The 20,996-nt window shown below is 40.6% G+C and overlaps 1 protein-coding gene across 2 annotated transcripts in view; it reads right to left on the minus strand.

Moving 5' to 3' along the window:
• The window catches only part of DNAH5 (dynein axonemal heavy chain 5), a 335,739-nt gene that overhangs the window by 136,593 nt on the left and 178,150 nt on the right, over positions 1 to 20,996 (minus strand). For both annotated transcript variants that reach the window (XR_007922507.2, XM_051853566.2), the window contains exons 33-40: positions 17,894 to 18,106; positions 17,011 to 17,235; positions 14,749 to 14,921; positions 8,142 to 8,320; positions 7,562 to 7,749; positions 7,037 to 7,231; positions 2,878 to 3,012; positions 1,964 to 2,071 (exon numbers count right to left, since the gene is read on the minus strand). Coding sequence is in view for 1 of the 2 variants with exons in the window: in XM_051853566.2 (XP_051709526.2) it covers positions 1,964 to 2,071; positions 2,878 to 3,012; positions 7,037 to 7,231; positions 7,562 to 7,749; positions 8,142 to 8,320; positions 14,749 to 14,921; positions 17,011 to 17,235; positions 17,894 to 18,106 (1,416 nt within the window). In the remaining variant the exon portion in view is untranslated. The remainder of the gene's footprint in view (positions 1 to 1,963; positions 2,072 to 2,877; positions 3,013 to 7,036; positions 7,232 to 7,561; positions 7,750 to 8,141; positions 8,321 to 14,748; positions 14,922 to 17,010; positions 17,236 to 17,893; positions 18,107 to 20,996) is intronic.

The following is a 20,996-nucleotide window of genomic DNA, read 5'->3' on the forward strand; positions in this document are numbered from 1 at the left end:
GGAGCAAACTGTTGAAATCCTTACTTAATGTATACTAAGCTGATCTTCTGTATATTAAGATAATCGAAAATGAATCTTGATGTGAATGGAAGGGGAGAGGGAGTGGGAAAGGGGAGGGTAGTGGGTGGGAGGGACGGTATGTGGGGGAAGCCATTGTAATCCATAAGCTGTACTTTGGAAATTTATATTCATTAAATAAAAGTTAAAAAAAATGTCCATTCTCCCAAAAGCAATTTATAGATTCAATGCAATACCAATCAAGATACCGAAGACCTTCTTCTCAGATCTGGAAAAAATGGTGCTGAAATTTATATGGAGGCACAAGAGACCTCGAATAGCTAAAGCAATCTTGTACAACAAAAACAAAGCTGGAGGCATCACAATACCAGATTTCAGGACATACTACAGGGCAGTTGTAATCAAAACAGCATGATACTGGTACAGAAACAGATGGATAGACCAATGGAACAGAATTGAAACACCAGAAATCAACCCAAACATCTACAGCCAACTTATATTTGATCAAGGATCTAAAACCAATTCCTGGAGCAAGGACAGTCTATTCAATAAATGGTGCTGGGAAAATTGAATTTCCACGTGCAGAATCTTCAGATTTTTTATGTTATAAGCTACTAAAATAAATCATCTTAGAAGTTGTTTAATACCTAGCTTTTTAGATAGTGCTCCAATTAATTTAGCCAAATGATGGAGAAACCATTTGCAGAATTAATGAGCACTCTTTCCTGATCAGGAAATTCAGACACTTACATGTTGATTTTTAAAGCAAAATATACAATAAGTACTGACACATTTGATTTTTATTACAGACATTTTTGAGGAACTGAAATGCACTTTTATAAATACAAGCTAACTACCACTGCTATAAAGCTGCATTTGTCTCAAATTCTTCACAGGAAAGGAAATTTGGTGCACAAGATTTACCTAATTCATTCCCCTTCCTCGGATGGCTATGAAAATTTAAAGCTGCAGCATATATCCTGGAAAGTCCAGACAGTTAATAAGATATACATAATTATGTGGACCCCTCTACTCATCCCGGAGCCTGAGAAAAAAGTCACAATGAGGAAAGAATTATAACTGAGAAGCCATGTGGGGTCACTGCAAATAACACTGAGAGATAGGAGTCCAGAGATTACACCAAGGTGCCAAACACCAAGGCAGGAGACAGTCACAGCCCTAGCTGGACCCTGCACACTAATCATATGTCACTCTTGACCCTGGTGTGGGATGGTTTCCATAAATAATGGGACACCTGGTGTGGGGAACAATCCGGACTGGACTAAGTTACTGGAATTAAGACTTATTCTGTGCATCTGCTCTCCCACAATATGGCGCTGGGAGAGAAGTAAACAGCTTCCGCACAGCTGCCTCCAGTTCAACCAATTAACTGTAGGACTTGCTCCTGATTGGAGGAGAGCAGCGTACTCGGCGTGTGGGCAGCCGAGTTGGGATTGGCGGAGGAGGACTATAAAGGAGGAGAGAGACGGCATGCACCGGGGAACATCTATGGGGAACATCTAAGGGAACCCGTGCAGCCCCCGAGAAGAGCCGGCCGGCGGTGTGCCGCTCCCCTGCGGAAGTGGGGAATGTGGCCAGGGGGAACTGCCCTTCCACGGAGGTGGAAGGGATAGCAGCCAACCCGGGAAGAACCAGCAGCAAACCCGGGGAGGGCCGAGCAGACGAAAGAACAGCGCAGGGTCCTGTGTTGCTCCTCCATGAAGAGGGGGAGCGACAACCTGGTACAAGATTCACTGGACCTGTGGCTGTGCCACTGTAGAAGATCCCCTGACAAGAGGAACTCTCTCACTACCGTACAATCACCTCTCTTAAAATCAGAGTTTTAGCTTGACATTCTCAGAATCCACAGGTGCAAGCCACACCAATTGATTCTCAATAAATTCAGACAAACATACACAGCATTTGATGCCCTATGAAACATTACCTGTCTACTAATTGCTGCTTCCAGTTCAGGGTAACCTGCCTTGTCCAAAAGAATATTTGGGAAAAGATCTTCAATCAAACTCAAAAATAAGGGTTCATCTTCATCAATCTAAAAAAAGAAAAAAGGAAAGCAGACAACCCATTATGACACAAACGCAGCAGTGTACAAATTAAAAACACCCAATATAGTCCAGACTATTTCAGTACAACCAATAATAAAATATCACCTTCACTGAAATTAATAACATTTTTCTTGCCTTTCCTCTAAGTTATAAAAAGAATAAGAGGATAAAAGTAAGGAGAAAAGAAATGAAATGAAAGAAAATACTCCTGCATGACAATCTTTCCACAAAATAGCCAATTTGGCAGTATATTAAATAGACTACAATTCCTGATTTAAATTAAAAGAGTTTTTTTTAATGTGGTATAGTAAGAAATTCATGAATTAGAATTTGGATCATACTTTTTCTTTGAAATAAAAATATATCACTTTGTCACTCTATATATGGACCCACTGAGACCAGACATTGATTACTAGTGTCTGCTATAAGAGAGTGAAATTATCACATATTTGTATAATTTACATATAATTTTCTGTAAGGCTCTACAGACTTTAAAGAGGGTGAGATTTTAGCTCTAAGACACAAAAGTGATTCAAGGTATTTGGAGCTTTAATGTGTGGATTTCAAAAAATCCATTTCAATTCTATATGAACAGACATTTTAGACTAGAGATGAGTCATTACTAAAAGAATTTCTGAAAAGTCTAATTTAAAGTTTTGCTCTTCAGCACTTTATCTGATAATTACGCATTTTAAATGAGCATAGTTAAAGCCAATACTTCTAAATCTCACTTGTGCCCAGTGAATTGAACTGATATTTAAGCAGGTAGAACATTTCCATACATGAATCTTACCAGTTTTGAAAGATTCATGTCTCGTAGTACACGCATGACAATTGTGGATTCCGTGTCTGTGGGGCTGGCTCTCTTTGCTGCCCCCAAAGTCCGCAGGACTGACAGAATATTACGCAGCCCAAAATCATAATGTACCTGAAGAATTTGAGACACATGGGGCTTATTCTCCATGTTTCCTACCATGGAAACTACATTTATTTGACAGAGGCATATTCACAATAATGAACAAATTCTGATTTTCATTTAGAAAAGTCACTCAAAAAGTGGAGCAATACATTACATTTCTTTGTCAAAAAAAAATCCAGAAAGTTCTCCCATAGACAATCACTAGCTGAGGCCCTTAGATCAGAACTCACTGATAGAGCTTGACAGGGAAAAGGGAATGACAGACATCTTGTGAGCTTCTTCCTAATCAATCCTACACAGCAAAGTTATTTCTGTCATTAGACTTAAATCTGATACCAGACTGGGACCTCGGTCATGACCATCACATCCATGTAGATGAAGCCTTCTGACTAACAAATAAGAAAGAAGGGGGAGGCAGCTGTGCTCCAGGATTACCAAGAGGAAGAGGAAGGACAATCAGAAGGCCAAGCCCAGCTTGTCAACAAAAGCTCAGCCACTCCACATTTAGCACATAGAAAGTCAATGATTAAAACCCAAGTATCCAACCACTGTGAAAAACACAATGTCAGTTCCTCAGAAACATAAACAGAACTGGCATTCAATCCAGAAATCTCACTGCTGGGTACACATCCAACAGACATGAAAGCTGGGTATCCAAGAGATAGTTTCATATCCACGTTCATATAACAGCAGTATTCACAACAGCCAATAGGTAGAAGCCACCCACTTTAAATGTCCATCAAGGGATGAATGGATAAACAGAATGTGGCATGTAGCTATGGTGGAACATTATTTGACCATTAAAAGAAGGAAATCTTATCACAAGCTACAACATGGATGAACCTTGAGGGTATTATGCTAAGTAAAATCCTGCAGTCACAAAAAGACATGCATTATATGACTTCACTTATATGGGGCATCCAAAGAAGTCAAATTCATAGAAACAGACAGCAGAATGGTAGTTACAATAGACTAGAGAGAAGGAGAAAAGGTAGGCTTTGTTTTGTTTTCTTTTGTTTTGTTGGGTAGAGTTTCGGGTATTTATTTATTTATTTATTCGTTTATTTATTTGAAAGGCAGAGTTACAGAAAGACAGAGGCAGGCAGAGAGAGACAGACCGAAGCCAAGAGCTTCCTCCAGGTCTCACTCACAGCCACAGTAGACTTGGGCCATCTTCTACTGCTTTCCCAGGCCATAGCAGAGAGCTGCATTGGAAGAGGATCAGCTGGGACTCAAATCAGCGCTCATATGGGATGCCAGCACTGCAGGTGGCAGCTTTATCTGCTATGCCACAGCGCCGGTCCTGAGAGTTTCAGTTTTTCAAGATGAAAAAAGTTATGAAAGTTCAGGAAATCTGTTCACTACATCATAGAAAATACTACACAGTTCAAAACGGTTACATGGTAGGGCCAGCACTGTGGCGTAGTGGGTAAAGCCGCAACCTGTGACATCGGCATCCTATACAGGCACACACTTGAGTCCCAGATAGTCCATTTCCAATTCAGCTCCCTGTTAATGTGCCCAGGAAAGTAAGCAGTGGAAGTTAGACCAAATTCTTGGGCCACTGTACCCACATGGGAGACCCAGTAGAAGCTCCTGGCTCCTGCCTCCATGTCAGCCAAGTTCCAGCCATTGGGGCCATCTGGGAGCAAACCATTGGATGGAAGATAGCTCTTTCTGTTTCTTTCTCTCTCTGTCTCTCTCTGTCTCTCTCTCTCTCTCTCTCTCTCTCTGTGTTTCAAATAAATAATTAAAAAATAGATGGCAAATTTAGTGCTGAATATGTTACCACATTAAAAAAAAAGTTAAATGCAGGAAAACAAAAAGGCAGTGATCTGCTAAAGTAGCTGGGAGCAGTGTACCTCACTAAATACTAGTTGGAGGACACAAAAACACACATATTGAGTTCATATAGTCAGGGAATTTAAACTCTAATAAAGATAATAAAATATAATTATGAATAAACTTGCATAAAAGTAGCAATGACTTGGAATTGCTGGTGGGTGACAATTAAGGAAAACTTCCTATCAGAACTGGGCTTTGAGTTAAATCTGTGGGCACAAAGAGAGATTCACAGAATGTTCACCAAGAGATCCACATGAGACCAACTACTTTGTACACACTGACACATTTCATTCCACAGTGACCTTGTCTGTGGGAGTGAAGGCACAAAAAGTGAAGGAGTAGTTAAGAAAAGGGCAGGGGCTTGTATTGTGGTGTAGCAGGAAAAGCCACAGCCTGCAATGCCAGCATCTCATATGGGCACCAGTTCACGCCCACATCATTCCACTTTCAATCCAGCTCCCTGCTAATAGCCTGGGAAAAGCCTCAAAGGGTGATCTGAGTATTTGGGCCCCCTGCCACCCACACGGGAGAACCAGATGAAGCTTCTAACTCCTGAATTCGGCCTGGCCAAACCCTGGCTGTTGAGGCCATCAGGGAGTGAACCAGTGGATGGAAGATCTCTCACTGTCTCTCCCTCACTCTGTAAGTCTTTCAAATAGATAAATAAATCTTTTAAAACAAAAGACAAAGGCAAAAATCAGTCATGTGGGAAGTTTTCTACATCCAGTAAATAGCACACAAACACTATTTCTTTGACAGAGGGAAGAAACAGAATAAGTGAGTAAGGTTGTCATTACAGCAGACAAAACTAGAAATGTTGGTGGCAGAAAAGCAGAGTCAGGGTCAGGCTAACAAGGAAGGTTTGTGGCCAGGGTCAAAATTCTGTGTGTTTCTGACATAGGAAAAGAACTTTTGGGCAGAATGTAATTTGGTTTAACATGTGGGTATAAAAAATTAATCTATAGTCAAAGAAGTTTGGAATGAAAGTTGGGGTAAGGAGAAGAACTGAAGTGTAATGAATGTTAGGAGACACTGTTCATGTTATAGTCTTATGTTTATTGCAATGTGTCGTTATTTAACATATTTTTAGTAGTTTTTACTTATGTGCTAGACAACTGCAGTGTGATGCCTACCTCCTCGTATTTATTCCTTTTCGTGATCTTATCAGCTTGACTATGGGCAGGACCTGTCATTTGCTCCTAACTAATGGAACGCAGCAGAGACAGTATGTTGAATGCAATTACATGTAGGCAATTATGTGGTCCATTACATAGGAATATAACGCTCATTTTGCTGGATATTTTTCTTTGCTGACTTTGAGAAGCCAAGTGGCCATGTTGGGGAATCCCACATAGCAAACAAAAGAACTATGGATAGCCTCTAGGAACTGAAGGCGATCTCCAGGCACAGCAAGTAAGAAATGGAATCTCTCAACTTACAACCTCAAGGAACAGGGTTCTGTCCACATCCTGCAAGAGCTTGGAAGTAGATCATTCCCCAGTCAAGCATCAGATGAAACCAAAGCCCTAGACAACACCTTGACTACAACCTTGTAGACACTAAGCAAAGAACCCTATTTAGATGACTCTTGACCTGCAGACACTGTGAAATCATAAATGTGAATGATTTTAAGCCACTAAATTTGTGGTTGGGCTATTACACTGCAGCAGATAACTAATGCAGATGTAATATATGATTAATTCCAGGCCTCTCAACTATGAAACCTCATGATGTTTGAACCTAATACTCCAAAGAGTAGAAAAAACTAGCAAGGTCACAAGAGAGAAGATGGCAATTAGCAGAGCTTGGCCACACCTGCGTGGCCTTAGAAATGAGAAGAATAAATGAGAAGTTCCTAAAAACCCTAATAAAACACAACACACATTATGATGAATATATAGGTGGCATAAAAAACAGATGTTAATAGCCATAATTCTTTGGTTTTAAATCAAATAGTATTTACTTCATTTCTATGCTATAAATATTCATTTCTTTAACTGTACATACAAATATTCATTGCTTTATCAGTACATATAAAATTACTTGTGTAATGATACAACATCTTTCTATTTAGTATCTGTAAGGCACTTTAGCAACAATCCCAATCTACAGTTTTTCAAATGAGAACATTTCACGAAAGGAAAGATGAAACATTTGTAAGCCCATAGAGTCCTGCAGAATGGCACACCTGCTTAGAAAGCTGTTCCTCACACAGCTTGTAGAGCGTGAAAAACTTCCTTGCCAAAACAACATTGTCTATGAAGCCACAACTGGCCAACTTCACTCTTATGATAATCTGACGGTCGGGGACCATCATGGCCACTGAGCGGAAGTTAATCTTCAAGTTTTCAGGGAGTTCCTGCCGCCCAGCATAGCCGGGATTCTAAATAGAAAACAAAACGCAAGGACAAATGCTAAGATCAGGGGGCAACAAGCATACATCAGCATGATATTAAAAGATTCGCAATGTACACACAACAAAACCAGAATGACAACCAAGGAACTCATTTACATATCTCATTCTTCTTCCACCTGGACAAATTAAGTCATGAGTTATTAATATGATCTTTGTTTAACACCAAAGGCTTTCAAACAGGAGTGAAAATTACAATCCCAATTTCCATTCATGGAAAATAGATGACATATGGCCAGGGAGAGACATAAAGAGTGTGATAAGACAGCTGAAATTCAGTAAATCTTCTAGCTTCCTTACCATGGTTAGAAAAAGTCCAAATTCAGGGTTCATAGTCACATTATCTCCATCAGTAAAAATGAAAGATTTTTTACGTTCCTTTTTACAGGTGAGAATAATGGAAATTTGCTGGGCTGCAACTGAAAGAACTGGTAGATCAATACGGTTGAATTCATCAAAACAACCCCAGGATCCAGATTGTGCCAGTCCTTAGAAAGCAAATTAAACAGAAAATCCAATTACTATGTAATTTTGGAAAGCCCAGGAAAAGCACATTATGCAGCTGCCAAAATGAACCAGAGAAAGGTTTGCTCAAAAAATAAAGCTGAACAAATAGATCATGCATCAAGAGGCCCAAAACAGCTGACAATTTGGCACTTTATCTATAAATGCCAACCTGCAGGAATAAAGGAACATTACAAAAGGCAAGTAAACTTAACACAGGGTCCACACAACATGAATGAGATTCATGGTTTTCCAGAGTTTTACATAGTTGAAGAATGAAATTAACATTGCAAATTATCGAAAAATAAATCTCAACAAACTAGTCTACCATAGCCAAAATTTCTTGTTAAATTAAAAAAATATATATAAACATCACCTTTAAAAATCCTCCCAAGTCCTCGAAAATCCATCTGATCTGAACAGTTGAAAACCACAACATATTTCCCAAGACAACGTCCCATATCTTTGGTGGTCTCTGTTTTGCCTGTTCCTGCAGGTCCAGCAGGGGCTCCCCCCATGCTCATTCCCAGGGCTTGGGCCAGCGTGATGTAACACCTGGAGAAGAACAATCAACACAACCAAGCCAGAATGTAAGGAAACCCACCCAAGACCGCAAAACAGAAGATCCTATGTGACATTCCTAATACTCAAACCTAAAATATACTTTTCTTTATTGATGTTAACATGTGTTGAGACCAAGGAGGGATACTCTCTAGTCAAATAAGTTTGAAAACTCTTTAAAAGGTCAAACAGATTTCTTTCCTGCTGAACTTTTCAGTCTTTCTTATGATCATGTATACTGAGAATCTCCAAGTATGAGAAATAGTACACAGCATTTTCAAAATTTATTTAGCAATTTTTCCTCAGAAATCTATCCACTAAAAGAATAATATTCACTCAACATCACTAATCACCAGGGAAATGCAAACTAGAACCACTATGAGACATCACATTACACACATCAAAATGGCTATTGTCCAAAAGATAAGAAATAATAAATGTTGGTGAAGGGGTGGATAAAAAGGAAGCATGTACCCTTATGGTAGAAATGTAGCTTGGTGCAGCCATCATGAAAAACAGTATGGAGCTTCCTAAGGAAATTAAAATGGAACTACCTCTCTTCTAGGTCTATATCCAGAGCAGATAGAATCATCACCTTGTAAAGATACCTGCACGCCTATGTTCACTGCAGCACTATTCCCCAAAGCCAAGTAACAACTTAGCTATCAATGGACAAATGGATAAAGAAAACATGGTACATTCATTTGTGCAATGGAAAATCACTCAGCCCTAAAAAAGAAGACCATGCCATTTGCCACAAGATAGATAATATGGAGGACATTATGCTAAGTGAAATAAAGTCAGACACTGAGAGACAAACATTGCACGATTTCATTTATATGTGGAATCTAGAAGGAGACAAAAAGATCAAATATATAGTGACAGAAAATAACTCAATGGTTACCAGGAGAGGGGCATATGGAAGAAATGGTGAGAGTCAGGTCAGAGGATACAAAACAGATATGGAAGATGGACAAGTCTAGAGACCTACAGTGCAACATGAAGACCAGTCAATACAACTGTATTGTACTGGAAATTTTTGTTAAATAAATATATTTTAGTTGTTTTGTAACAAAAAAAAAAACAAACAAAAATTATGTTTGATGATAGATATGTTAGCTTGCTTCACCACAGTAACCATTTGAGTCCCATCTGGTCTTCTCACAAGCCAGTTCCTAGTAACATACCTGGGAAAGCAGAGGAGGATGACCCTAGCACTGGGGCCCCTGTCACTCAGGTAGAAAACTCAGATGGAGCTCGTGGCTCCTGGCTTTGGCCTGGCCTAATCTGGGCCGTGTGGGGAATGAACCAGTGATAGAAGATCTCTCCCTCTCTCTCTCTTTCTCTACCCACCCACCACCCCAAACCATCACTCTGCCTTTCAAATAAAGAAACCTTCTAATATATAATAAAGACAAAAAGAAAGAAAACTGTCTGTGAAATTCACTGGGAGCCATTTAAATGATTAATTCCCTTTTGAATCTAACTGTTGATCATTTGATATACTTGGGACTCAAATAGTGTAGTGCTAAATAATCACATCTTTAATCTATTTCTGTGATCATCACTATACCTGCATTTCCTTTCTAGTACATCTTATTAGATTAGCAAGTAAAAGATTTTGTGGGTGAATACAAGAATGCCTGTAAAGGAAAAATTTTCACCTGCAAATTACCTGATTCCCAGCACCACCTGGTGTTGTCAAAGGAGACAGTTCACAAAGTGCTACTGTTCAGGATTTTCATATGTCATAACTATAAAGCATTCACCATGACTTGAAAAAGATTCCCAAAAAAGGATGTGCTCATTCAGCATGAGGGATAGACAGGGACAGTGGGCACACAAACGGGAAGTCCTCTGTGGTCTCTATCCTACTAGAATGGGTTCGAGAAGGAGACAGTAAATGCCTCAGCCCTGAGTGCATACCAAGCCTGGATATGGATCAAAAGGTAAAGGTATGCGATGAAAAGGATCCCTTCTCTCCATTAGGGTTTGCTTTTTTTAAACTTTTATTTAATAAATATAAATTTCCAAAGCACAGCTTTTGGATTACAGTGGCTTTTCCCCCCATAACCTTCCTCCCACCCGCAACCATCCCATCTCCCGCTCCCTTTCCCATCCCATTCACATCAAGATTCATGTTCAATTATCTTTATATACAGAAAATCAATTTAGTATATATTAAGTAAAGATTTCAACAGTTTACACCCACACAGAAACACAAAGTGTAAAGTACTGTTTGAGTACTAGGGTTTGCCTTTTAACCAAAGGTCTCATTTCTGCCCTTGCAGAGTATGTAACATCAATAGCTGGCATGATGCAGCCACATCCTTGATTCTCACTGCATTCCCAGAGAGACCTGAAGGGAAACCATCTCACAGATGGGGCAAGAGGCTCATGGAGATTGAGCAGCTCTTCTCAGGAGTGCACAGGGAGGCCTGAGACTCAAGGCAGCCTGTCTGCAAGCCATGCCCCCTTGTTACCTGGCCTTGGGAAACATCCACCTTCTCAGGGTAAGAAATGCACCCCCTTTCAATTCTGGCCACTCTGCTGCTGTCTTACAAACCCTCTTTACATAACTGGGATTGTTTAGCAAGTTGTTGTCTCAAAGAAATCATTCTTTGATTTGAAAAGTATGCAGCATGTTTAGCAACTGATCCCTTACTTTCTCCACTAGGCAGGCTTCAGCCCAGCTGCTAGACTGGTACCCACACCACCTTGCAGTGACTGCAAGAACTGTCAGAGCATCTCGAGACACAGGGTCATGTGACTCTTCTCAGGGAATTCGACAGGTTTGTGTACCTTGCCCCTGGCTTCTCTGTCTTCCTTTCCAATCTTCTTCCTCCAAGTCATTTCCAAAAGTTCTCCATTCAAAAATAAGATTGGACCTTTTATGTGTTTCTGTGGCCTTCTCCGAGTTCTATTCCAGTTTTTTGCCTCGACATTAAACATTCTGCTATCAGAAGCTGGATCAAATTCATACCAGTAACCCCGCCCCAGCTGCTTGCCTAGACCCTGATACCTTGTGTACTATGACTTTATGGCAAATAAATGGCTTTTATATGCCCAATAGCACACTCCTATTGGTTCCACCTGCACCAACAGCTCCTGGAATTAGACACAGACTATGACCATGATGCCAAACGAATAATGACAGACCCCATGACCCAAGGTTCACCATATTTTGTTTTAACCAAATCTGTCACCAGAATTAGTATTAAGTAGTAATTACTCTGTAGACGCACTTCATAACATGTAAACCAGAAGTGGTTTTGGCTCCTATGGATTCTAAAACATTAAAAAGCTTCCAAAGATCACAGTGGCAAATATATCAACAAGGCTCTTTACTTTGTTGAGAACTTAGTTTAGTTACAAAGTCTTTGATTACAGTACTTGCTTAAGAGGAAGTGAGAAGAAAGGTTGCAAAAGAGTATATTATTCAATGATTACAAACATCAATGCTCAAAGTAAAAATAGTGATGAGAGTAACATTTATTATGTCTGGGCTCTGGCCTGGACATTTAGGTGCCCCTTCTCATCCACAGTTTTACTCTTTGCAGTTTCATTTACCCTTAGTGGTAAACATGGTCTAAAAATATTAGATGAACATTTTTTGAAACAGAGAGGGGGTTCATTCACACAAGGTTTATTACAGTACACAGTTATAATTGTTTATTTTATTATTACTATTAATCTCTTACTATGCCTCATTTATAAATTAAACTATCATAGGCATATATAGATGTTTAGGAAAAATATAATGTACCTAGACTTCAGTACTCTCTGAGGTTCCAGGCATCCTCTAGGGGTTTTGAGATGTATCCACCAAGGAAAAGGGGAGACTACTGTGTGCTTCATTTCTAGTCCCCACAATGATTCCAAAAGAAGGGGATGAGAGAAGTGAGGTGTCTGACCCAACACTACAGATATGCTAAGGGCAGAGTTGAGTGGTCTCACACATTGCAAGACTATGTCAGAGAAAGACACATCATTATGCTTGTCTACATTTCTTATCAAGCAGATAAGATGCTGCATCAGCCATCAACTCCCTCTGCCCTCTCTATTAAGTGCTAGCAGTAGTATGTACTTCTAGTCTTCTCCACGTGTGCTCAGAAGTGGAAGGAAAGATTGGTCATTAAAGACACCATGAGTGTTTGGAGAAAGGTGCTACACGCTTTTATGGAATGATAATCGCTGTTTGAGCCTCTGAAATGTTCACAGCTCTGTCCACATGGCATGATGCCCCAGAGTCAAGAAAGCGGCCACAGTTACTGAATTTTTCCAGCTGGATCAGCAAAAAGCTGACCACAAATGCATCTGTGTCTCCAGTACTTACTTCGTTAAAGTAATCATCTTAGTGAAGAGTGTTCTTTTGTAAAAGAATTCAGCCAACAACCTGAAAGAGCATTATGGATCCTCCCGTAGAGTCTCCAGGAAGGAACACAAGTCCCACTGAGCCCTGATTTTAGTCCAGTGAGAACTGTCTCATATTTCTGACATACAGAATCCTAAAAATAACAAATTTGAGCTGTTTAAACTTCTAAATGTGTGGTATTTGTTAAGGCAGCAATAGAAAATGAACACCAGGAGCCTGAATGGAATGAGTTCAAGACAAAAATAAGAGAGAAACTGCTTTGGATGGGTTTTGATGAGGGCACAGAAATTAGAAGGAAACTGGAGGGGTCAGGGTATGGGCTGCACATTGATCAGCACGATACACAGAAAGTAGAAACGGATGCTGCTCCCAGAAAGGACATCCCAGTGTCAGTGGAGATGTTGTCTCTGTATGATGCATCCAAAGAACCAGGAGAGACAGAGATCATGCAAGGACAGGTGGTCACATTATGGATGTGATCACAGGAGATCAGTGCATCTGTCTTCTCAATAAAGAGAGAGGAAGGTAAGGAGGCACTGGAGGGTGAAAGAGAGGAGGCAGGAGATAAGCACATACACTTTTCATATAGATTTCCTGTTGGGGAACTCTTCATATTTCTTAAATTAACATTACTTTAACTCACAAATCATGATTGATTGTGTACATTTATAAGGTATAATATGAAATTCTGTTACATGGATACAATATGGAAGGATTCAGCCAAGTGATTTAACATATGCCTAACCTCATCTACTTACCATTTTTTATGGGAAGACATTTGAATTGCTCTCTCTCAGTTATTTTGAAATACACATTATTATTTTCCACAGTCACCCTACTGTGGAATAGATGTTAACACTTATTCCTCCTGCTAATCTGAGCCTTGGTACCCTTGGTACCCCTCATTTGCTCCCTCCTCAGGCTCTGGAAACCACCATCAAACTCTGAACATCCACGAGTCTGATTTCTTAGATTCCACCTCTGATGAGGCCATGTGGTATTCATCTTTCTATGTTTGACTTATTGGATAATCTCCTTCCCCACAAGGTCCTGCCACAGCCACGGCAAGCCATCTTCAACCCAGACTTCAGAGAGAATAAGAAAAGCTAAAAGAGCTAAATGCAAGAGGAAGATGAGACCCACAAAATATCTTGCAGCTCCTCCAGCTTCAACTGACAGTGGACACTGCTGTGAGCATCATAAATGAACCAAACAGGCAATCAGTCCTAGCAGATGACAGTGTTAATACATCAAACTCAAATTGCCTCTGATAACATTTTAAATCTTATAGCTTGAAGGATCACTCTGTGATAATGACCTATGTTCAGCTTCAGCTAAGGCCAAAGATTGATGATGAGGAGCCACACAATGCTGTATTATGAATACAGGGTAGAAGGATTCAACTAAGCCATTTGGACATTTTAAGTATTCAGCATATCCTGACCAGAGAATATACAATGTGCCTCATATCACAAAGTTCAAATTAGACTGAGAAATCACAGAACATTAGCCCTGGGAGGACCCTCCAGGGACAACCCAGTTCAACTTACAGATGAAGTGATGAAGTCTAGGGAGATGACAAAGATGGCCCAAACAAACACAACCAGCACAGAGCAGAATCGACAACTCCCCATGCATAGCCCAGGCTTCTCCCCACTGCTTTCACCTGCACCGATGCTCCATTTCTCTCCTGCTAAAAGATCATCTTAATTGTCTCTGTGTGGTGACAAGGGACTCCAGCAGCCTTCAAAGCCTGCTGTGATTTGCACCTGGTGTCATACAACAATTAATTCCCTTTCTTGCCCATTCAATGTCCATGGATGCATTTAAACCTTGCCTCTGTAAGACTAAATGCAAAGGAAGCAAATCTAAATTCCAGGTGAAGACACAGGTGTAAAGCTAAAAATACTGAATTTCAAAGGCTTTGATATAAAAAGACTCTATAAACCTTAAGAAACATTAAGCAAAAATCCCCTGAGCAACTCGTGAGAATAAAAATGTTGAAGTGGAGTGTTGAGGGGTTAAAATCACAGAATCCCTCCATCACCTGTCTGTGAGAGGAGTTATGACAAGTCTGTCGGTGCAGCCTAAAAATTCATTCTGGTATATGAAAGCCACATCAGTGATGTGAATCATCATCTTGTCAGAATCTTCATTAAAATAAAATCTGCACTGCTTCAGCCACTCAAAGTCTGTTGGGCTCTTGATGTGCATGTGACACTGAAATGCAAAAGGCATAATGTTGGAAATGAGACTAGGAGTATTTATTTAGTACACATATAAGCATTCATGTGGACCATACAGTGAAACACAGGGAACTCAAAGGCTACCCAATTAGTTCAGAGATGCCAGCTTTATCACCATCCAGTTCACTCAAGTATTCATCAACAAAAAAGAAGCTTTAGAAGATATGGGAGGGGCCGGCACTGTGGGGTAGCAGGCAAAGCTGCCACCTGCAGTGCCAGCATCCTATATGGGTGCCAGTTTGAGTCTCAGCTGCTCCTCTTCCAATCTAGCTCTTTGCTATGGACTGGGAAAGCAGTAAAAGATGGACCAAGTCCTTGGACTTCTGCACCCACGTGGGTGACTTGGAAGAACCTCCTGGCTCCTGGCTTCAGATCGGTGCATCTCCGGCCATGGCAGCCATTTCTCTCTCTAATTCTCTCTCTGTAACTCCGCCTTTCAAATAAATAAATAAACCTTTTACAAAAAAAAAAAAAAAGAATATGTGGGAATAGGAAAATTCAAGAGAAATCCTGATGTATGGCCCTCTAATTTAAATGGCATTTCATATCTTAAAAATAAGATCCCTCTTTCTGAAATTTTACCCTTAAATGCCCAATAACATAGTCCCAACCCCAGAATATAACGCATAAAAACATGTTCTGGCATGCAAAGACAGAAATAAACAATGTTAGAAAAAAGACATCTCGGCCGGCGCCGCAGCTCACTAGGCTAATCCTCCGCCTAGCGGCACCGGCACACCAGGTTCTAGTCCCGATCGGGGCGCCAGATTCTGTCCCGGTTGCCCCTCTTCCAGGCCAGCCCTCTGCTGTGGCCAGGGAGTGCAGTGGAGGATGGCCCAGGTGCTTGGGCCCTGCACCCCATGGGAGACCAGGAAAAGCACCTGGCTCCTGGCTCCTGCCATCGGATCAGCGCGGTGCGCCGGCCGCAGCGCGCTGGCCGCGGCGGCCATTGGAGGGTGAACCAACGGCAAAAGGAAGACCTTTCCCTCTGTCTCTCTCTCTCACTGTCCACTCTGCCTGTCAAAAAAAGAAAAAAAAAAAAAAAGAAAAAAGACATCTCAAGATTATGACAAATTATATTGCTGGGCTTTTTTTTAATCCATTAATTATTTTTCCTACAAATGGCAGCAGGCCCAAATTTTTAACATCTAAAAGGCAGGTTACTTTCCAGCAAATGCTTTTGCCTGGATTTTTTTTACCAAAATGTTAAGGCACTTTACTCATTTTTCTTTGACAAATAAGAAATCTAAAATTACCTTGACCTCTTTATTTCTCAGAGAAGCAAACAGTGTGCTTAACTATTAAGAAAGGAAATGAACACAAAACAGCTGGAATGTACTGTCTTTTATTGCCATTCCATCAGAACCAATCTTTCATAATCCTTTTCACATAATGGGTAAGACACAACCCAGAAAATTATTATGAAAATAAGAGCTTCTTGTCTCTTATTTAATGTTGTATTTTATAGTAAAGGACAAATTTCACTTCTTTTCACATTTCCCATTTTTTGTAACTATTGAACCCTCCTTTTTCCTACACTGCTTTTTCTTTAAAAGCAAAAATCTGCATGACACCTGAGTGTCACAAGCTATATTAGGAAAGACCATTTGCAATCAATGACATAAAATGTAAAAACTTGTTAAGGATGTGATTTACCAAAAGCCTTAAGGGAAACCCTAAATAGCTCTACTAGCAATATTACTTAATTTCTGCAGCACGAAACTAGTGCTCTCCAATAAATAACTAAAAGGAGTATGAGATAAATGAAAGCCTTTCAGGTTGCTACATGACTTTTTAGCATTAAAATAATCACATAAGGACTTTAAAAATAGAGTCTAATTGTCTCTATGCTAATTGTAGCATAGTATAGATCATCGGAATATGACTGAAATTTCAGGTAATGACTGAAAAGAAAGTCTGACAAACAAGCTCCAATCCTGAGATGATTCTTTGCCTGAATTTAACCTTTTCTGAATTCAATCAAACTAATTCCAGCAGGTAAACACAGATAGTGTCTAATATTTACTCTTCTGTATATGTCACAGCATTTATAAAGAATTTACCAGGTCATCGAAGATATCCCTTTGGTGCACGTGAATAGTAATCAGAGTCTCAAATTTAACTCGCTCCACGGAACTCAGATCCTTTGTGGTGATGTCTATCAGTGTGTTCAGTAGCTCCAGGAAAGACTGATTGGTTTTCTGCATGATTTTTTTATCAAATTTGGCATTTCTAAGGGCTTCTTCTGAATCTCTTGTCCATATCATTTGAATTCCTAATAACCCAACCTTATGGAAATAAGAGCTTTATGAGTGTGAGGCATATTTATCTATTTAATCAGAAATCACCATATAATGAATATTTGTGATCATTACACAAATAGAGAGTCATGGTTACATCAACTTGACACCTGGTCTCAAAACCTATGAAAACTCTATTCATATTACTCATCTAGCAATTAAATATGTAAAGCCTCATGATGTATCTACAATATTTTTCGCAAAATCTCAAATGATTACATTTGTCACATATTTCCCTGAATAGTTTTTAAGTTACTTACAGGAAAAGAATATGCCTCAGATTTGTTTTATTCAAACTAGCACATTATTTACACATAGTAAATATTCAAAAATATTTGTAGATCACAATGACTGAGAAAACATTATTTCCTGTATTTTAATGCTGAAATCCATTTTCACATTTGTAGTAAAGCATCCATTCTGTATGTTTTCATGATTTATATACATTGTCACATAAAGATATAAATATATATGATTAAATAATCTGCAGTTGGAATCTTTAAGCTTATCTATATTTAATGGATCCTTAAGAAAATCTTAGGGTCCAGAGTTAAGCTGTCAGTTCATTTGTGAGGCTTGTAAGAGGCAATCTCTGAGATTTAAGATGATGTTTTACCAAAATATTTTCTCATTTCAATACACTGACCTGAGCAGGGAAGGAAGAAAGAAATTCAATCAATTGGAAACTTGTTTCTTGAATATTTGCAGCTGCCTGACGAATCACATGATGTAACGAGGACTGAGATTCCTCCAGGAGAGAATTAAGCCAAACTTCTACATTTCCCTCTGCCATCACAGGTTTGTCCAATTCAATTACCTCACCCTCTCGGGAGGAAACTGACAGAATGCAGTCGTAGATCTATGTCGGAAGACAAAATAAAATTTGTATAAAAAATGAAAAAAAAATTTTACTCTTTCTCCATGCCCCTTGTGTCAGTTACCATTCTTTTAGAAAGTTAAGCTATTAGAAAGTTAAGATTAGGAAATACAAGACAAAATATATAAAAACAATTTCAAAACAATAAAAAATTAACCATAAAATCTAACACAATGCCAAACTAATTCCAAATAATCTATATTCTAGGAGAAAAATTTATTTTCTAATAGAAATATTTAATATACAAGTGATGATTGAAAAAAAAAAAAAAAAACCTCTAAAGTTTCCTAAGTGAAATCAGACTCTTGAAGAACCTGTCATTCCATACCATCAGATTATCTGGTCGACATTGTCAAGGATCTACGCCATACAAATTCCAATTCTGTAGCAAACATGACAGAGGAGCTCTTGGTTATACAAGTTTTCTAATCCAAACCTAGCTCCTATTCTGGTCACTTCAGTCTCCATGCAGCCCAGCTTAATGAGGACAGTGTGGTAGTTGCATTTCTCAGATACAGGAACCAACGGCCCTCTTCCACTCACTCATCATGTAATGTTGCAGAACAACATCTCAGAGATCAAGTTTGTTATCCATAGTTAATCATTAAAAATCATGCCTTTCTATTCGGATCCAGCAAAAAAGCCCATGAGAGTATTTTGGGCATGGAAAGCCAAGAACTCTCTCAAAAAAAAAAAAAAAAAAACACACACACAACTAAATGAAAGATCTCTGTAAGTGAGATCCCAGCGGAAAGAATGGGCCATCAAAGAAGGAGGTACCTTTCTCTGAAGGCCTTGTCTAAATAAGATTGGAGTAGGCAAACTCAAAAGGCTTCCATAGTCTTGGCAACTCATGACAAGAGCCTCGGGTGATTATTGATGCCATAAACAAGAGTGTCAATTGTTAAATCAACAACAGAAGTCACTGTGCACTTACTCCCCATGTAGGATCTCTGTCCTTAATGTGCTGTACATTGTGATTTAATGCTATAACTAGTACTCAAACAGTACTTTACACTTTGTGTTTCTGTGTGGGTGCAAACCGTTGAAATCTTTACTTAGTATATACTAAATTGATCTTCCGTGTATATAAAGATAATTGAAAATGAATCTTGATGTGAATGGGATGGGAGAGGGAGCGGAAGATGGGAGGGTTGCGGGTGGGAGGGAGGTTATGGGTCGGGGGGGAGCCACTGTAATCCAAAAGCTATACTTTGGAAATTTATATTTATTAAATAAAAGTTAAAAAAAAATCATGCCTTTCCTACCTCCCTACCCATCTCACAGGCTACACACAGTAGTTAAACAAAATAAAACAAATTGGAAAGTAAACACAAATGTTTGCTGTTGTTTCTGTTCTTTGGCAAGATGGAATGCTGTTCCTTTGGGATCAGATTCAGTGCCATGGTAATCAAGTATTCCTTGGCTGTAGAGAGAAGTGTTCTACCAAGAAACTAATGAGTCTCAAGTTCAGGGCCCTATACTTGCACTGACCCTTTCCAAGTCCTGAAAATAAATTTATATTTATAATGTTAGAAGATTCAGAATACAAAAACTCAGGTAGTGCCCTTGGATATAGAAACTTGATAGAAGGCCGGCGCCGCGGCTCACTAGGCTAATCCTCCGCCTAGTGGCGCCGGCACACCGGGTTCTAGTCCCGGTCGGGGCGCCGGATTCTGTCCCGGTTGCCCCTCTTCCAGGCCAGCCCTCTGCTGTGGCTAGGGAGTGCAGTGGAGGATGGCCCAGGTGCTTGGGCCCTGCACCCCATGGGAGACCAGGAAAAGCACCTGGCTCCTGGCTCCTGCCATCGGATCAGCGCGGTGCGCCGGCCGCAGCGCGCCGGCCGCGGCGGCCATTGGAGGGTGAAGCTCCTGGCTCCTGGCTCCTGGCTCCTGGCTTCAGATCCGCCCAGCTCTAGACATCGCAGCCATTTGGGGAGTGAACAGCAGATGGAAAATCCCTCTCTCTGTGTCTCTAACTCTGCCTTTGTAACTCAGCCTTTCAAATAAATAACCTTTGAGAAAAAAAAATATTTTTAAAAGGTTTTTTTTTTTTTTTTTGACAGGCAGAGTGGACAGTGAGAGACAGAGAGAGACAGAGTGAAAGGTCTTCCTTTGCCGTTGGTTCACCCTCCAATGGCCGCCACGGCCGTTGGCGCACTGTGCTGATCCGATGGCAGGAGCCAGGTACTTATCCTGGTCTCCCATGGGGTGCAGGGCCCAAGCACTTGGGCCATCCTCCACTGCACTCCCTGGCCACAGCAGAGAGCTGGCCTGGAAGAGAGGTAACCGGGACAGAATGCGGCACCCCGACCAGGACTAGAACCCAGTGTACTGGCGCCGCAAGGCGGAGGATTAGCCTAGTGAGCCGCGGTGCCAGCCAAGAAAAAAAAATATTTATAAATATGGAACAAACTTCATGTATTTTTTTTTTTTTGACAGGCAGAGTGGACAGTGAGAGAGAGAGACAGAGAGAAAGGTCTTCCTTTGCCGTTGGTTCACCCTCCAATGGCCGCCGCGGCCAGCGCGCTGCAGCCGGCGCACTGTGCTGATCCGATGGCAGGAGCCAGGAGCCAGGTGCTTTTCCTGGTCTCCCATGGGGTGCAGGGCCCAAGCACCTGGGCCATCCTCCACTGCACTCCCTGGCCACAGCAGAGGGCTGGCCTGGAAGAGAGGCAACCGGGACAGAATCCGGCGCCCCAACCGGGACTAGAACCCGGTGTGCGGCAGGCGGAGGATTAGCCTAGTGAGCCGCGGCGCCGGCCCCATGTATTTTGTATATACAGTTTTAAGAGCATAATAGGGCCGGCACTGCGGGTCACTAGGCTAATCCTCCCCCTGCAGCACCGGCACCCAGGGTTCTAGTCCCGGTT

This window comes from Oryctolagus cuniculus, chromosome 14 (assembly GCF_964237555.1).
Source record: "Oryctolagus cuniculus chromosome 14, mOryCun1.1, whole genome shotgun sequence".
NCBI classification, from domain to species: domain Eukaryota; kingdom Metazoa; phylum Chordata; class Mammalia; order Lagomorpha; family Leporidae; genus Oryctolagus; species Oryctolagus cuniculus.